This window comes from Eschrichtius robustus, chromosome 10, assembly GCF_028021215.1.
Source record: "Eschrichtius robustus isolate mEscRob2 chromosome 10, mEscRob2.pri, whole genome shotgun sequence".
NCBI classification, from domain to species: domain Eukaryota; kingdom Metazoa; phylum Chordata; class Mammalia; order Artiodactyla; family Eschrichtiidae; genus Eschrichtius; species Eschrichtius robustus.
In genome coordinates this window covers 7,980,329-7,997,482 of record NC_090833.1, presented here as the reverse complement: position 1 = coordinate 7,997,482, position 17,154 = coordinate 7,980,329, and the positions used below count along the sequence as shown (strand labels likewise).

Below are 17,154 nucleotides of genomic sequence, written 5' to 3'. Positions count from 1 at the left end.
TCTGTTTTTAATTAAAACAAAAGTCAGGGGGCCCCCAAGGTCCAGCCTCCAGGCCACGGAGGCACTGCCCACCAGGCAGTGCGGCGGGGGGGGGGGGGGGGGGGGAGTGCAAACAGCCGCGGGTGCATGCAAGGCTTCCTGCCCCCCTGGTGTCCACCTCCATCTGCTTCCTGAGCCTCAGCCCCATCCTCACCCCAGCCCTCCTCGGCACCTGACCCACCCTGCTGGCCACAGGACAGAAAACCACAGAGCAGGAGGCCCGGCAGTCAGGCAGGACACCTGATGAACGTAACTGCTGGGAGCTCAGAGAACGGGAGCCCCTTGCTTGAGGTCACAGGCAGGTTAGAGGCGAGGGGTGGAGGCACCCAATCCACCCCTCGCCCTTCTCCCAGCTCCAGGCCAGTGACCTAGACTCCGGAAATAAAAGGGTGCCGCAGCCCAGCTCCTGGACCAAATCGGGACCTGGAGCTCCCCCGTCAGGCCTGCCGTGTCTCTGGGGCCAGGCTTGCTCCAGGAGGCTCTGCTCTAGGGCTAGCTTCCCTTTCCTGGGCCCCAAGAACAATAACAACCATTTCCATAATATTAACAAGGGGACTTCCCTGGCGGTCCAGTGGTTAAGACTCTGCACTTCCACCGCAGGAGGCACAGGTTTGATCCCTGGTCGGGGAACTAAGATCCTCCATGCCTCGCGGCACGGGCCAAAATAATAATAATAACAACAACAACAACAACAAGGATACGAAAACCCACACAGCTCCATGTGTGTCGGGTGCTTTCTCCTGTGCTAATAAGCACTTTGCAAACATACCTCGCTGAATCCTTAAAATAACCTATGGGCGCTGCTGTTACTCCCACTTTCCAGAGGGAGAAAATGAGGCACAGAGAGTACAGAGGTGCCCGAGCTGGGATTCCCGCAGACCTGTCGGCTGAATAACCACAAGCCTTTCTGCCCCCTGGAAGCCCCAGGCCTGCCTCACACGCACGCCAGGGCCTTCACGGACGGCAGGTTGCGGCCAATCCCGGCGCTGCTCCCCGACCCTGCCTGCAGCTGGGCAGCCGGTCCCCCGCCCCGGAGTCGCTCCCCCATGGTCTGATGGAGGTGGCCTATGCTTCAGCCCTTCCTGCCCCAGGATGGGGGTCCAGGGTGTGACTCTCCCCTTCTCACCCCTTAGCAATCTTTACACTGTTAGGTTTCTTCCCTTCCATGGGATACTGGAAAAAGCCCTCAGAGGCCTCTGGGCAGTGGGTCTGGAACCAGGAAGTACTTGGTTCTTCTCAGACAGAGGCTGGAGCGGTCAGGCTGGCCCAGGTGACGCCGGACATGGGTGCCCACCAGTACCTAGGAGAACCAAGGTTCCTGTCCTCACCTGGGTAGATGAGGTTTGAATGTGAGTTCCTGACCTGGCCCGAAGTTCCTTCTGAGGAGAGGCTCCTTAAGATACCTCCAGGCTATGAGACTCACCCAGCTTCCCCTCTGTCCTCAGGAGGAAGCAGAGGGGGTCCCCAGCAGGCCTGCTGAGGAGACAAAGGAGCCTGGGGGTGACAGGAAAACAGAGGCCCAACGAGGGGCTGCACGCCAAGGTGCCCCCCCCAGACACACTCCTCAGGGCTGGGAGGTGGCTCCTGTCCCCCAACTCACCTCCCGGAAGCTGTAGGAACCGCAGTGGCAGAGAAGGGGGTCCAGAGAGCTGTCAGCAGGCCCAGATCCAGTCACCAGTCACCTTCATCTGCCTGGAGGAAGTAGCTGGTGGTTCGTCCCTGCCAGGTCACCAACCCAGAAACACAATACTTGGGCCAACACAGCAATAAACATCTCACCCACCCAAGGCCAGGGCCAAGACAGAGATGCCTCTGTGCACTGGGCCCCAAGGGCTGGGCCAGCATCTCCCAGGCGATGGAACAGGAGGAGGAGGAGGCAACCTGCTGGGAGGGGGTGGAGTTGGAGTCCTAGCAAACCCAGCAGACGCTGGGCCTTGCAGACGGCGGATGACGCGGTGAGCAGACACAGCTGATGGGAGTGGGAAGTCTTCCTGCCCAACTATCACCACCGAGGAGGGCAGGGTTGGGTGAGCAAGGGTGACCCCATTGAAAATGATGGCTCCCACATATCAAGTGCCAGCCCTGGGGACAGGCACTTTACGGATGCCATCTCTCCCAGTTTGTACCATCCCGTGAGGTAGGGACTACTTTAGTACCTTTTACACACGAGGGAGGCACTAACCTGCCAGGGTCCCGCAGCAGGAAGTAGAGCCAGAACGAGGCCAGGTCTGACTCCAGAGCCCTCCCTCTGGGCCCAAAGTTCCCCCACCAACCCCTCTGCCTGCCAGGTTACATTCCCCCCTTACCTCTGCCCAACACCTGCTCACAAGCACTCGCCGGCTGCTGGGCCAGCAGCTGTGGCTCAGCTGCCAGCCTGCTCCCTCCCAAGGGCGTGCTCCCTGCCCCCCAGCCTAGGGCTCTCCTCCCACGCCTGCAGAGGCTTCTGGGCCCACCTGGCACCCGGTAGGGGGAGGCAGGGCACAAAAGGCAGGTGGGCCAGGTGCCAGGTCTCCAGTCTCTCCTGAGAAGGCTGGGGGTGGGAGAGGGACTGTCCTGGGTCACCCAGACTCCCTGGCACAGATGGTTACATGATTTGTGAGGTCTAGTGCAAAAGGCGCAGCCCCTTGTTAAAAAAAAAAAAAAAAGAAGAATTTCAAGTGCCAACAGCAGAACGCTGAGCTAAGCGTGGAGCCCCAGGGCAGTTTCTGCACAGGTCACCAGCCAATGAAGTGGCCAAGCCCCGGAGCTGGAAGCTAGAACCCTAGGGCTCCGTCCCAGCTGACAGCCTGGGGTCCCGGCCCTCCATTAGTCTCCTGGTCTCCAGAAGAGGGAGGGAGGGAGGGAGGAAGGAAGTTAGGAGGGAAGAAGGGAGGAGGGGGGTGAAGCCTCCGTGGGCTTTTTCCAGCCCCCTGGTGCAGGGCCCAGACACTCAGGCGCAGCTCTCAGACCTTGGATTGCACCCTGGCTCGGCCAAGCAGCTTCATCTCACCTGTAAAACGGGCTGTAACTCTAACCCACCCCAGCGTGGCTCTACACCCTTGCTACCTGTTCATTGGTGGATGTGCTTTTCCACTTTACAGGTGACCAAACTGATACTCAGAGAAGGAAAGCCCCAGGCCTGCCCTCCTCCTTCCTTTCTAGCAGTGTAACCAACCCCAGAGTTAACTGGGAATTTAACTGGCAAGGCCAGTGGAATTTGACCCTGGACCAGGAAGGCAACATGATGTGGAAGAATTTCCTCCCACCCTGACTCTCCTCCCACTGGGTACAGGGTGGGGATCCCATGGAAGCCTCTGAGCTGGCGTGTTCCCTGGGTCAAGTGCAGTCATGGGGTCAGACTCCCTGACCTGGTGGGGAAGTGGGTAGGTTCCTGGGGAAGAAACATGCAGGCAGATTAAATGGCCAGAAGCCCAGCCGGCTGTAGGTCTGCCCTCAAGACGACAGGTCACGGCATTGTGGCGGCGAGAGGAGCCCCAATCCCCACCCCCAGACACGTGACAACAGCCAGGACAGGCTTTCAGAAAACATGTTTACCCATACACTCCAGAGGCGGCCCTGGCAGTCACAGTTCAAAGGCCCCTTCGCCCAACAAACCCCAAGCTCTGGGTTGCCCTGACCAGGGCGACCAGCCTGGGAAGTGTGGCACCAAAGGCAGGTGGAGAGGGAGTGCAGAGAGGAAGGGCCAGGGCTGGTGCTCGGTTGAAATTCATGGTGCTGGTGAATGAGGCGCCACCAGCCCCGGGAGCAAACGCCACCGGACAGACTCAGAGGTGGGATGAACCTGACTCAGATTACTCAGGGAGCAAGGGTAGGGAGGAGGGTGCAAAGGTCACCACGGCCCTCCTCTTCTCCCCCTAAGTCTGGAGGCCTGAGATGGCTCCAAGTGTCCCCAGGGTAGGGCAGGAAGGGAACTTCGGTCTGCTCGGCACATGATAGGAGGCAGGATCCATAAATTAAATGTTTTTGGTGGAGTGTGGTCGGAACAGAGGCCTGGTGAAGGCGTTGTGGCTGGCTGGGCGATGGGGCTACTGGGTCCTCCAGGACGGGTGGGCGAACACGATGGGCCTCTTCTTGGCCCAGCGGGAGAACACGGCCTTCTCAGTGATGAAGCGGTGAGCGCTGCGGGGTGCCCGCTCGTGTGCCAGGTACATCTGACACTCGTCCAGCCGGCCCTTCTCGAAGTAGTGGTAAGGCACTGAGGGGTGGCTCTCCTCCCTGTGGGTGGGGAACGGGGACGAGCGTGAGGCACCAGGACTCGCCCGCCTCCCACCAGACCCTGCCACCTACCGGACCACCCCTCGCCAGGTACTACAGGCCACAGAGCCCCATGCTTGGTCCCAGGGGAGGCCAGAACAAAGGAGGAACAGGGCAGCCCCTGAGGATCCCAAAGGCCGGGGTTCAAGCCCTGGCTCTGCCTCTTGCAAGCTGGCTGACTCTAGGCCAAAGACGTACGCCGTGAGCTTCAATAACCCATCTGTAAAATGGGGATGGTGATTATCTACCTTCTCGGCTGAAACCACCGGTCAAAATATGCAAAGCGCCTGGTGCTGGGCTCTTGGGGACGGACCCCTCATTCCCCGCAGCATGGAGCTGCCAGCCCTGCACACCCACCTACACACTGGCTGTCTGGCCAGGTGCCATGGCAGAGGGCACACGGGCTACTTCCATCTCACCCACGTGCTCAGCAAAGAAGTTCCAAAAAGAAAAGAGGGTGAAGACGTGGGACCCTTTCAGTTCAGTTAATTATGTCAGTTATGATAACGTTGAACTATATAATATCACAAGTCAAAACTTAGGTGTAATAGATCACTGACACCATCAGCCCTGATGCTGTGGTAGGCACTTTGGTAGATTATTCTCCCTCTAAACCTTTCCATAACCTTCTGAGGAAAGTGTGATTATTTTCTCTCTTGGACATGAGAAAATAGAGGCTCTGGGAAGTGGCGGCCAGGCCCAAAGGCCACACGGGCAGAGCGGAGGCTGGTATCCAGCCTGTTCCAGAGGTCGGGCTCCTTCCCACCCTGGGCCTCGGCCACCCATCGGGAAGCCCACGCACTCTCCAGCATGGACAGGGCCCACGCATGGTGCCCTCCCGCCCGGCGTCTGGCTGGCCTGACCTGCAGTAGCTGTCGCTGACCATTCCATAGACCACGATCTCCTCACACAGCTCCAGGGCGAGAATCATGGTGAACCAGCCGGTGCTGAGAAAGGAGCCCGACTGCCTCCTGGCAGAGGGAGGGAAGCAGTCAGCCAGCCGCGACCCCCAACTCAACTGGGAGCAAGGCGGCCCCAGCCTCAGCTCTCTCAGGGCACAGCACTGGTTCCCCTCCCAGCAGAGGGCCTCTCACCTTGACGCCCACAGTGGGGCTCTGGGGGTGGCTTAGGACGGGGCAGCCCCAGCCCAAGGCCAGCAGTGGGCAACAGGTGGGGGCGGGGTGCAAAGCCGGGTCCGTTCAACTCTTCCCACCCACAGAGGACTTGAGCAAACCACCCCTCCCCCAGCGGTGGTGCGGCAGCCTTGATCACATCCTGTCCACAGCTAAGGGACCAAGCTTGGGGAGACAGCACGAGGCAGCAGAGCACCGTCGTTGAAAGTGGGGAAGAGGGTCGTCTGGAGTCAAATGGTCTTCGATTTGAATCTGCTCTGCGGCATCAGGTTTGCTCGTGAACTTCTCTGAGCCTCAGTGAGCCATCCGTGAAATGGGGATAATTATGGGTGGTTATGGAGAGGGAACACCGTCAGCCTAGCTCTTCCCCCAGGCCCCAACACCCAACTCAGAGCAAGGAACTGTGTGGCCACCCCAGGCCTCGACTCTCTCAAAGCACCAGCACTGGTTACTCTCCCAGCCGAGGGCCACTCACCTCCACCTCTACCAAGGGGTTGTGGGGTGATTCAGTCATTCAAACTGAACACCTCCCAAGCCCTGTGCTGGCCTGAACCGGCCCCGCCCACTGCTAACATTCTCAAGGGAGGGGGCGGCTGGGAGAGAACTGCTGGGAAGACGAAGAAACAAAAGAATGGGATGAAGGATGTCAGGTAGCAGATGCTCCTTCATTTGGGGTCAACATGACCCTCCATCCACATCTGGAAGCAAAGAGTCGTCCGTGGGAGGACCTGGGGGAAAGAACGGCATGTGCACAGGTCTGCAGGTGAGAGCAGCGTGGATGTCTGAGGAGGCCCAGACAGCCAGGGTGGCTGGAACAGGGTAAGCGAAGGAGGATGAGGTCACAGAGGCAGGCAGGGGCCAGATCACGTGGGGCTCACAGGCCAGGGGAGGGAGGAGGTGGGAGTCTGGACTTTACTCTCCCCGTGATGCGAAGCTGCTGTAGGGTGAGGGCGGGTGACTGATGGGATGAATTCCCTGGGGCAGTTGGAGCTCAGACTGCAGGGGGTGCTGCGAGAGCAGGGGGGATGGTGGCTTAGGTCACGGTGGCACCCGTGGGCACGGGAGGAGATTCGAGAGCCCATCGTACGTGGCGGGTGATGAAACAAGGGGAGTCAAGGGCAAAGCCCAAGTGTTTGTCTGAAAAACTGGAGGCTGGCGGCCGTATTTTCTGAGCTGGGGAGGTGGCAGGGGGGAGCCCGTGTGTGGAGGAGGGGGCCACAGGAGTCGGCGCACTCTTTTAGGCGTGTGGTAGAATGAGATCTTGAGGGCAGCGCCTGGTGCATGAAAAGGGCTGTTAGAACTGTCACTGTTGCTTTCCTTATCAGGAAGGGACGTCAGAGACCAGTTCAGGTCTCAGAGCACCCCCTCCAGAGAGAAGAGCTCCCACACCAGTGGGAGCAGGCCCACACCAGTCACCCCCGAACGCGTGCTGGCGAGGCCGAAAGCCCCTCACCACCGTTTGGAATTCTTCATCTATATGATAACTCGAAGAATGACAGCCCTCTGATTCCCATCCCCCATCAGAGGGCAGGACCACGTCCGCCTGTATCACTGCTGAGCCCCGGCGCCTGACAGAGCAGATGCTCGATGGACCAGAGGCTGCTGGAGAAGGCAGGCCCCCAGCCGCCAGGGAGACCCCAGCAGGCAGGCCCCTGGCTCACCGGTTCTTGCCCGTCTCGTCCTGGAAGACCTGGTCGCAGTAGGCCATCATGCGCTCGGTGAAAGTGTACACCTGCAGGCCCGGGTACGTCCTGGTGAGCTGCAGCAGCACGCGGTAGGTGCGGCCGCCCAGCGCCCGGTCCATGTGTCTCCCCTGGCCCCACACCACGTAGACGGTGTCGCGGGCCTGCTGGAAGTAGTGAGAGTAGTTCCGCAGCAGCAGCGGCACGCTGGTGTGGGAGATGACCCGCAGGGTGCTGCGCCGGCCCACGTCCGCCTCGAAGCCCACGGTGGGCGCCTGGTTCATGCGCAGCACACACTCAGCACCGTCGATCTTGGCACCCAGGCCCGAGCCCAGCATCTGGCCCGAGCTGGACACCACGGCACAGCTGCGGCACGGCTCTCGGACCAGCGGCTGCAGGGGGAGGGAGAGAGAAAGAAAGTCCTGGGGGGCTTCCCTGGTGGCTCAGTGGTTAAGAATCTGCCTGCCAATGCAGGGGACATGGGTTCGAGCCCTGGTCCGGGAAGATCCCACATGTCGCGGAGCAACTAAGCCCGTGTGCCACAACCACTGAGCCTGCGCTCTAGAACCCGCGAGCCACAACTACTGAAGCCCACACACCGAGAGCCCGTGCTCCGCAACAAGAGAAGCCACCGCAATGAGAAGCCCGTGCACCGCAACAAAGAGCAGCCCCCGCTCACTGCAACTAGAGAAAGCCTACTCGAAGCAATGAAGACCCAACACAGCCAAAAATAAATAAAATAAAATAAAATTATATAAAAAAAGAATGAAAACTAAAACAATTCTTTAAAAAAATAAAAAGAAAGTCCTGGGCACACAGCTTCCACCTGCCAGCTCCCCCACCCAGGAACACCCCCTGACCACACTTGACATCTGCATCAGTAAGATGTATCAGTAAAGGGATGTAAGTCCCTTTATCAACCCATTTTGCAGATGAGGAAACCGAGGCTGGGCAGCTGGAGTGACTTTCTCAAGGTCAGACCGTTGACAAGTGGCAGAGCTAAGATTCTGCGTTCAGGGAATCTTCGTGCTTCCTCATCAGCCACATTCCTGACCCTGGTCTCTATTGCTGAGGCCCTAAGAGGCCCTGCATTGCATTTCCTCATTAGGGTTACATAAGCAAATATTTATAAAGCACTCAGAGCAGTGCCTGGCACAGACTGGGTGTCAGGTATGTGTTTGTTAGGTAAATATGAACCTCAGCTCTTCGGAATCACTCTCAGGTCACTCCCTTCTCCGCCCCAGTCCCATTCTCATTGTCCCAGTTTATAAGTAAAAGCAGTCTTTAGTGCCCACGACAACATTGGGAACCTCTCGTTCTGAGCCTCAATCCTGGCTCTGCCCCTTCCTAGCTGTGTGGGCTTAGGCAAGTCACTTTGCCTCTCTGAGCCTCAATTCCCTCATCTGTAAAATGGGGATGAAAATAGCATCTACTTGACCAGGTTGTAAGGAAGGATTCAATTGAAAATGCCTGGAGAGTGATCAGCACAGACCAAGGGCACAATAAGGGTCCAACCGTCACCTCATTATCCCCCAAGAGGCGGAAGCTGAGCCAACAAGCCTGCAAACATTCACTGGGTGTCAGGGGTCAGGGCTCCCAGAAAATGACTTGCTGCCTACCCCAGGCCTCCATTCCCTCCTGGGGGAACACAGGTTTATGGAGGCGCATAAAGGATATGGGAACATTAATTCTAGTCAATAAAAGACACAGTGTTGTAGCCCACTCAGGGACATTTTATGTCTGACATAATGTTGATTTAAGGGCTCGTAGCCCCATTTTCCATGCCCCAGCAATAAACAACAAGACTTCCTTATTCTGCCCTCAGTTTGAGCCTGACCTGACAACTGGGGTCTGGTCAGATCCAATGTCACCATCAGCCCCAGGAGGTGTTCTGCTTGTCCTACACAGGGTCTTTAAGACAATTAATACTTAATTTATAAAATTCAGCCCTTTTGACATTCCAAACTTAGATTTCGTGCTCTGTTAACAAACTTGGGGGACTTCCCTGGTGGTGCAGGGGTTATGAATCCACCTGCCAATGCAGGAGACACAGGTTCAATCCCTGGTCCGGGAAGATCCCACGTGCCACGGAGCAACTAAGCCCGTGTGCCACAACTACTGAGCCTGCACTCTAGGGCCCGCAAGCCACAACTACAGAGCCCACGTGCTGCAACTACTGAAGCCCGCCCGCCTAGAGCACGGGCTCCGCAACAAGAGAAGCCACTGCAATGAGAAGCCCGCACACCGCAACGAAGAGTAGACCCCAATCGCCGCAACTAGAGAAAGCCCGCGCGCAGCAACAAAGACCCAACGCAGCCAAAAATAAATAAAAAACAAACAAACAACAACAACAACAAAATTCAGAGGATCTGGCCACCCTGGGCCCACGTCACCATGAGCTCTGAGCATCTGAAATGAACATTGGCCGTGACCATGGAGCTGGGACAGCGTCCACCCAGCCCACCTTGCCATTTGTCCCACCTGGCCAAACCTGTATGGCACTTGAGTTTGTCCCCCCGACCCCAGCTGTATTTGCATCTTGATCAAAGATTTACACAGCACCCGTTCTAAACACTGTCCATGAATCATCCAGTTGGACGTGCACAGCAACCCTGCTGAGGTAGGAACTGTAATGACAGCCTTTTACAGATAAGGCAACTGTGACTCAGAGGGATGAAGGCCTGAAATAGGTCTCCTCCAAGCCAGGGTCCCTGAGCACGCCTCCCTCTGACCAACACTCAGAGAGCTGTCAAACTCCGAACTGGGAGCTTCCTGCACCGGGTGTTATTGGGGGATGCCTTTGAGAAATATACCAGATGGGGCCGCTGAAATCAGGGTGAAGGGGATAAAGTACTCCAAACTTCGCCCAGCAGAGCAAGCATGGGGAGGTGCGTGCCGTGGGGCAGGGGCCTCAGCTGCCTTCTCACCCCCGGGCCCCACTGTCCCTGTCTCTCCCAGAGGGAGAGCTCTGGGGCTGATATGACTTTTATCTGTGTCATCTGTATCCCCAACAGCAATCAGCACAAGGCAGGGCACATCCAAGGCACCAAATACACACTTGCTGAACAAACGGATTGTGCGTAGACAGGTAAATCTAAAGACACACGCATCACTGTGATGTGATGATGTCTGGCTCCCCTCGCTGGACTGGGACTTCCGGGTGGCCACCCTGTCTGACTCACCTTTTTTTATCCCCAGCACCCAGCTGAGAGCAGCCAGGCAATTATTTGTTGAATTAAAAAAAAAAAAAGACATTTGGGAATTCCCTGACGGTCCAATGGTTAGAACTCGGCACATTCACTGCCATGGCCCGCGTTCAATCCCTGGTCGGGGAACTAAGATCCCGCAAGCTGCGCGGTGCAGCCAAAAAAAAAAAGACATTTCCTCTTAGAACTTGAGGCTCAGAGAGGTAAAGTGACAGGTCAGCTTGTGAGCAGAGGAGCCAAGCCCAGGGTCCAGGCTGGTCTGACATGAGCCCATTTCTCACAATCCCCAGAGAGTTGGGGGGCACCCTGGTAGCCTCGGCCGGGCCTGCCCCCCACATGTTGCCCAGCCAACTCACCTTGCCATCTGGCACGCTGCTGTAGCCACTGAAGTGCTGGGGCCCTGGCACAGTGGGCCTGGGGTTGATAGAGAGGCGGGAGTCCAGGCAGGAGGCCAGGCAGAAGGGCAGGCACGCCCAGCAGCACAGCAGGATGTAGACAGCGGAAAAGCCCAAGGAGCACAGGATGACGAGTAGGAGCCGACCCTGGCGGAGACAGTTGTCATGGGGTGGGAGTGGGGGTCGCTGGGACTCCTAGAAGCTTTTGCAGGGGTGCTGTACCCCAGCCTCATGGGTCCAAACCCCAGCTCAGTAGTTCCCAGAACATCAGCAGAGGCCACCATCTCTGTTAACCAGGCCTTCCTCTGGGCTGCCACGCTCAGAGCACATGACCCTGAGATAAGCCCTATTATTATTCCTATATTCTAGATAAGGGAACCCATCTGGGGTGAAATGGGTAGCTCAAGTCCACACAGTAAGAAAGTAGCAGGGTGGGGCCTCAAAACCAGAAACGGTGCTCTTAACCAGAAGCTGAGGTGTACTGTGCAGCCTTGGGTATAACTCTCCACCTCTCTGGGCCTGCTTCCTCTTTGAAATAGATAACGCCCGAAGCGTGAACTTACTGTGAGGACAGTGGCCAAAGCACTACCATGAAGCGCTGTGCACATGAGGACAGGAGAGTGGCCCATCAGAAGGGCAACCAGCCCCCTTCAGACCCTGGGTTGAGGCTGCCTGCATGCCCATAGCCCATCCCCTCCCCCAGCTGACTCAGTGGCCATCCCCCTAGCTGATGATCGCGATTTGGGTCAGCAGACCGGCTGAGTAAAGGGATGGTAGAAAGGGATGTGAGGGGAGCATCATTCAACGAATGGCTTCAATAACTGAAAGCTGCAGCCCAGAGGCTCCCGCCTCCAGAAACCACGTGCCAAAGGCCATCTGAACCAGGAAGCCCTCCTGGCCCACTGCCTGGCGGGCAGACTTAATGAGTACCCCCCACCAAGCCTTCAAGGCAGGGTTGCCTAGTGGGGGACACAACCCGGGCCTGCCATTGTGTGCTGGGCCACCTTGGTCACCACCTGTGTCTCTCTGGGTGCTAACTCTCCCCCAGCCTGCCCAAGGCACAGGTCCCTCTACCACCCCTCAGAAACCACTGAGCAGCTGGCTGGGGCTCTGTGAAAATCAGAGGTGAAAAAGCAGCCCCACCAGCTCCCCCAGGCATATCCTGCCAGAGGCCCTCGCTTTTCTGCCCACAAGCCACTTCAGCTTCTAAAAATAAATCTCTGTGTGACCAGCTGTGCGGAGGAGGGGGCTCAGCCCCGAAGCCTCAGGCTGTGCCTGGCACCTGGTCCCCTGCCCACAAGGGACCCAGAGACCTTGATTCAGGCAGCCGTGGCTGACTTCCCACAACATCCAAGGCTCTCACCAGGGGCTCCTGAATAAAATCAAGAGCAGCTAAACTGAACTTTCACAACATATTCCACTCCCAGGTAGACAGATGCCTCACCTGGGTGACCCTGGATGCTCACAGGAGGTAGTACTATTATCTCCATTCTACAAGGAAGAGGGGCAAGGCCCTGAAACCAGAGATGGAATGCCACTTGCCTGGGGCCACACAGCCTGCCAGATCAGGGCTGGCCTTTGAGGCCAGTCTGGCCTTCTCCTCAGCTCAGGAGCAGTGGAGTCGGAAGTGACGGTCAGCCCTGGGGTGGGAGAGGCTACTGAGGCTGCTGTGCCAGAAGCCACCTCCAAGTCCCCTGTGAGCCTTCCTCCTTCCGCCACTTACCGGAGCCTTCATGCCGTCACTGCCGCTCAGCAGCCGGGGGGCTGCTGCCTCCAGGGATCACGCTGGGAAGGGATGGGAGCCGGGGACCTGCCAAGACCCAGACACTCAGAGCTGGGTCCCAGGCCTCTGAGGAAACTGCCCAGGGAAACTGAGGCAGGGGAGGGTACAGGCCGGGGTCGGGGCAGATGGCTTCTGGGAATCAAACGCCTTAAAGTCCCCAAACACGGGGAAGCACTGTCCCCATCCTAAAGGAGCTGGAATCAGTGACCCTTGGGAAACCTCCAGCCAACCCAGTCCCCATTGCACAGATGGGGAAGGAGAGGCAGACAAGAGGAGCCCTCGGCTCAAGGTCACCCCTCGACTCTGGGTCGGACAGAATCAGGAGCCTGGAGCCTCGACTCCCATCCCATCCCTCCTACCTCACTAACGGAGAGGCCTGGGGCGGGACAGCACGAGGGATTTCCACCCCACTCCCAGATTCCACCACCCCTCACCCGGCCGGGCGCTAACCTGGAGGGCAGGTTGGGACGCGCCGGCTGCTCCCGATCCGCAGCTCCGAGCTCCATGACCCGCGAGCCGGACGAGCCGGGCAGGAAGCCGGAGCCCCGGGGCGGAGGCGGCGCCGTCGCCGCAGCTTCTGGAGGCTGGAAACTGAAAGGGCGGTCGCTGCCGGCGGCAGGGGCGGGGTTTGCCAGGACGGGGAGGAGACAGGCGCGCTGGGGGCAGGGCTGAACGGCGGTGGCGGGGCTTACGAGCGCGGCTTGCGCGGCGTGAGTGGGAAGTACGCGGCTGGCAGTGGCGGAGGGGCCTCCGGGGCTGGGGGCCGGGCCTCGGCAGCTGGGGGCGGAGTCTGAGCTGCAGTGTCTCCCGTTTGCTGTCCTCCCGCTTGTCTCCCAAGCTCCTGCCGGAGGTGGGTTGGGCGGTCCGCCTAGGAAAGGGCTAGAGGGTGTCGGAGCCAAAGTGCCGTGGCTCCCTTGTCGTCCGGACTGGAGTTTCTCCATTTATGATGTCGGGCGGCGGGGGGCGGGGAGGGGAGCGGTGCGGGACGGTAATTAAGCGGGGTTTTAGGCTCAGGCAGCCCCGGGTTTCAAGCTTGGTAGGGTTGCCAGATTTAGCAAGTAAGATACAAGATGCCCACTTATACTGGAATTTCAGCAACAACCAATAATTATATTAGAAATCTGAAATTCCAGTGTCATTGGGCGTCCTGTATTTTCTCTGGCAACCTTACCTGGACTACCTCGGGTGAGTTCACCTGAGCCTCAGTTTTTCTCCTCTGTGGAGTAGGGGTGATGATAGCACCTACCTGATGATAGCATCTCCCAGTGAGATGGTGCAGAGGCATCTTGTGGCAGAGCCAAGATTCAAACCCTGGGCAGTTACTGCAGAGCCAGGACTCTGACCACCTACTTTCACCTCCCAAACACCCCCGTTTTGCTGCAAGATCCAGCGGTAAGACCAGGTTAGAATCACAGGACTGGGGATATACAGAACATAACCATGGGACTTCCCTGGTGGTCCAGTGGTTAAGAATCGGTCTTGCAATGCAGGGGATGCCGGATCGATCCCTGGTCAGGGAACTGAGATCCCACATGCTGCAGAACAACTTAAGCCCATGCCACAACTAATGAGCCTGGGTACTCTAGAGCCCGCGAACCGCAACTAAGACCTGATACAGCAAATAAATAAATAAATATTTAAAAAAAACAAAAAAACAAAAACCATAACCAGTATTCAATTCATGAGTCACTTGGTTTATTGCACACAACACAGGTTAGTGGGGAAAATAGGAAAGGGGGTAACAAACAACAAGGAGAAGACTGGGAAGGTCATGTCTCAGCACGAGCGAGCGGCGGGCTTTGGTCCAGCTGAACCAGAATCTCATGACAAATGTGAGTGGGAAGTCGCCTTCCGCTCCAACAGAGCATCCGTCTGGAACAGCTCGCAGCAGCGCCAAGTCCTCCAGCAAAGAGCCTTCAAGTTGCTCAGTCTTGTAGTCTCATTTTAAAGGATCTGCCTGTAAGGTGTAACAGTTATGCCCCAAAGAATCTTGTCTCTATCAGTCTCTGTGCCAGTAGAGTCTTCCCGAGGAACCAAACAAATTCCTTACCTAAAGCAAAACTACTGGGCCTTCCCTGGTGGTCCAGTGGTTAATACTCCACGCTCCCACTGCAGGGACCCCGGGTTCGATCCCTGGTCAGGGAACTAGATCCTGCATGCCGCTGCACATGGCAACGAAGATCCCACGTGCCGAAACTAAGACCCAGTGCAGCCAAATAAATAAAGCAACACTGTTAATTTTTTTTTTTTTGGCTACGCCAGGCGGCATGTGGGATCTTAGTTCCCAACCAGGGATGGAAGCCATGCCCCCTGCAGTGGAAGTGCAGAGTCTTAACCGCTGGACCGCCAGGGAAGTCCCTAAAGCAACACTATTAATTTATGACACTCAGACACTTGCAGTCCTGTACTGGACAGTTCACAACAACTAATATGGAAGTTCACATTGGCCACTGTGACTCCATCTTGAGTTACTGAGCTTAAATCCTATGAGTTTCACACAAGATGAGGAAGAATCATGGTACAAAAGAAGTCACACTATAACACCCCCCTTCTCAAAGTGTCCTCCAATTCGAAGCCAACTCAGTGTAGGGCCCCTGCAGGTGCTGAAATGTGTCCCATTCAAAGGCTCACCTGGGGTCCCTTGGGGATTCAAAGTCAAGTGCTTTCCGGGGCCAGATAGGATCGAAGGGGCAAATAGGAGGCAATAGGGAGAGGTGGGCCTGGGGTGAAGTGGAAAGCATACTTCCCATCTAAACTGTTTTTCTTTTTTACAAAATGCTTCATGAGCATTGAAAGAAAGCTCATCTTACCACACACATCCCCTTCTGCAGGGCCCTGGCCTGGGAACCAGCCTGGGCTCCGGCTCTGGTCCCATTTCAAACTCCATTTTCCTTTTTCTAAGAGGTTCTGGTGTGGGCACAACAGCAGGGTATCTGTGTTGGGTATCTGCACCCAGATCAGCAGCTTTCCAGGGCTAGCACTCCATATGCAAAGCCAAATTCCCCCAAGCTGGTGATCTAGGCCTCCATGCCTCTCCCCATCCTGCTGGGGGCTGCTGTTGAAGCAGCCCTGCCCCCGGGGCATCCGTTGAGCACAAACCTTCCTTGTTTCCCCCACTCCAGCCTGAGCACACCTCAGTTCAGTCTCTCTCTGTGGCCCCAACCCCAAGGGGAAAATGGTGAGATGTTCCCTATGGATTCATTGATCACCCACAATGGCTGGTGACGATTCCTTCCCCAGAGAGGCAAATCCTTCCTTGCTAAGGCCACATGGAGACATGGTCAAGTTCTTGTCTTGACAAGCCCAGACATGCCCAAATGTCCTGGGCCCCCAGAGTGGATGAGGATCATACATCCACAGTGGAACTGACACTGGGAAGTCCCACAGCCTCAGATGAAGCTCTTCAATTTGGCTTTGGCAAAAGTCCTCTCCTTACTCTTCTTCATAGAATAAGGAGGCCCTCCTGCTTCCTTCTTAATCACCGTCCACCCACCCTGGCCGCCGTTCCAATCTCCAGTTGCATTGAGCTCGTTCCTACTTCAGGACTTTTGCACTTGCTATATCCTCTACCTGGACTTCTTTATTCAGATGGCCAGCTCTTGTCATTCAGCTCAAATATCACCTCCTCAGAAAGGCCCTTGCCAACTTTTCTATCCAACACCGCACCACCATCCCTCTTGTCCCAACATGATTTATTTTTTTCATAGTACTTGTCACACTCTGAAATCATGCTGTGTATTAACTGGTTTTCTTGTTTATGGTCCATCTGCCCACCAGCTTCTAAGCTCCATGTGGGCAGTCAGGCCAGTCATGTTCTTAGGGCATTTCCAACACCGGCACAGTGCTCGGCACACACTCAGTGCTAGAGAATGTCTGTTGAATGAGCCAGTTAGAAGAGCCAGGAGTCCTGGGCCTCGTGAGACCTTGGACAAACCACTTCCTTTCCAGCCGCAGGCCCTGCCTCAGCCCATTGCCAGAGATCCAAAGTGGGTAGGGGCTGAGCCATCCCCATCTCTGAGTGTAGGGCTCGGGCCCTGACTCAGCCCTGTCGGATCCAGACCCCAGGGAAATGTAGGGCCAAACCCCAGTTTCCTGCTGTGCTGCCCTTCCACCACAGAGTCTCCACGACCCACCCACCTCCTTAGTGATGACCTTAATGCACTCTATGTCTCAGCTTCCTGCTGAGCCAGAACAAGAAATGCTCTGTGGCTTGTGCCAGCTCAGAAAGGTAGAGTAATCACCCAGAGTCACCCAGACAGCTAGGGGTGGTGTCAATTATATATATGTATATATATTCCAGGAACCCGCACTCCAGCCCTGCAGCATAAGATTTCCCTTTCCTCTCCCTTCCCCCACCAGCCATTTTTCCTCCTTTTCTCTCAAGGGCAATGGAATGGCAGTGGTGGGTGTAACTGAGTGAATTTCCCAAGGTCTGGAGTCATCCAGTCCAGGGATCAGCCATTGGCCCACAAAGCCCCTCACACCATCACACTGTCCCCCCAGCCCTGAACTCCAACCACAGTGTCATGTTTTTCTCTCTAGTGCCAGGCTCTCTCTTACTCCAGATCTTTGTTGTGTCCTTGGCTTGGGACCCTCCCAGAGCTGCATCTGATTCTTCTGGTCTCAGTGAAGGGGTTAGAGTACACCCACCCATCAAATAAT

At 56.7% G+C, this 17,154-nt stretch overlaps 1 protein-coding gene across 1 annotated transcript; it reads right to left on the bottom strand.

Annotated features, from left to right (window-relative positions):
• Positions 1 to 3,551: 3,551 nt before the first annotated feature.
• On the bottom strand, positions 3,552 to 13,031 carry ST6GALNAC4 (ST6 N-acetylgalactosaminide alpha-2,6-sialyltransferase 4). The gene is made up of 6 exons (XM_068553740.1): positions 12,943 to 13,031; positions 12,433 to 12,519; positions 10,671 to 10,856; positions 7,088 to 7,500; positions 5,157 to 5,264; positions 3,552 to 4,254 (listed from the first exon to the last, which is right to left on the bottom strand). The coding sequence occupies exons 2-6, from the start codon at positions 12,442 to 12,444 to the stop codon at positions 4,065 to 4,067; spliced, it is 909 nt and encodes a 302-aa protein (XP_068409841.1). The 5' UTR covers positions 12,445 to 12,519; positions 12,943 to 13,031; the 3' UTR covers positions 3,552 to 4,064.
• Between the last annotated feature and the right edge of the window lie 4,123 nt (positions 13,032 to 17,154).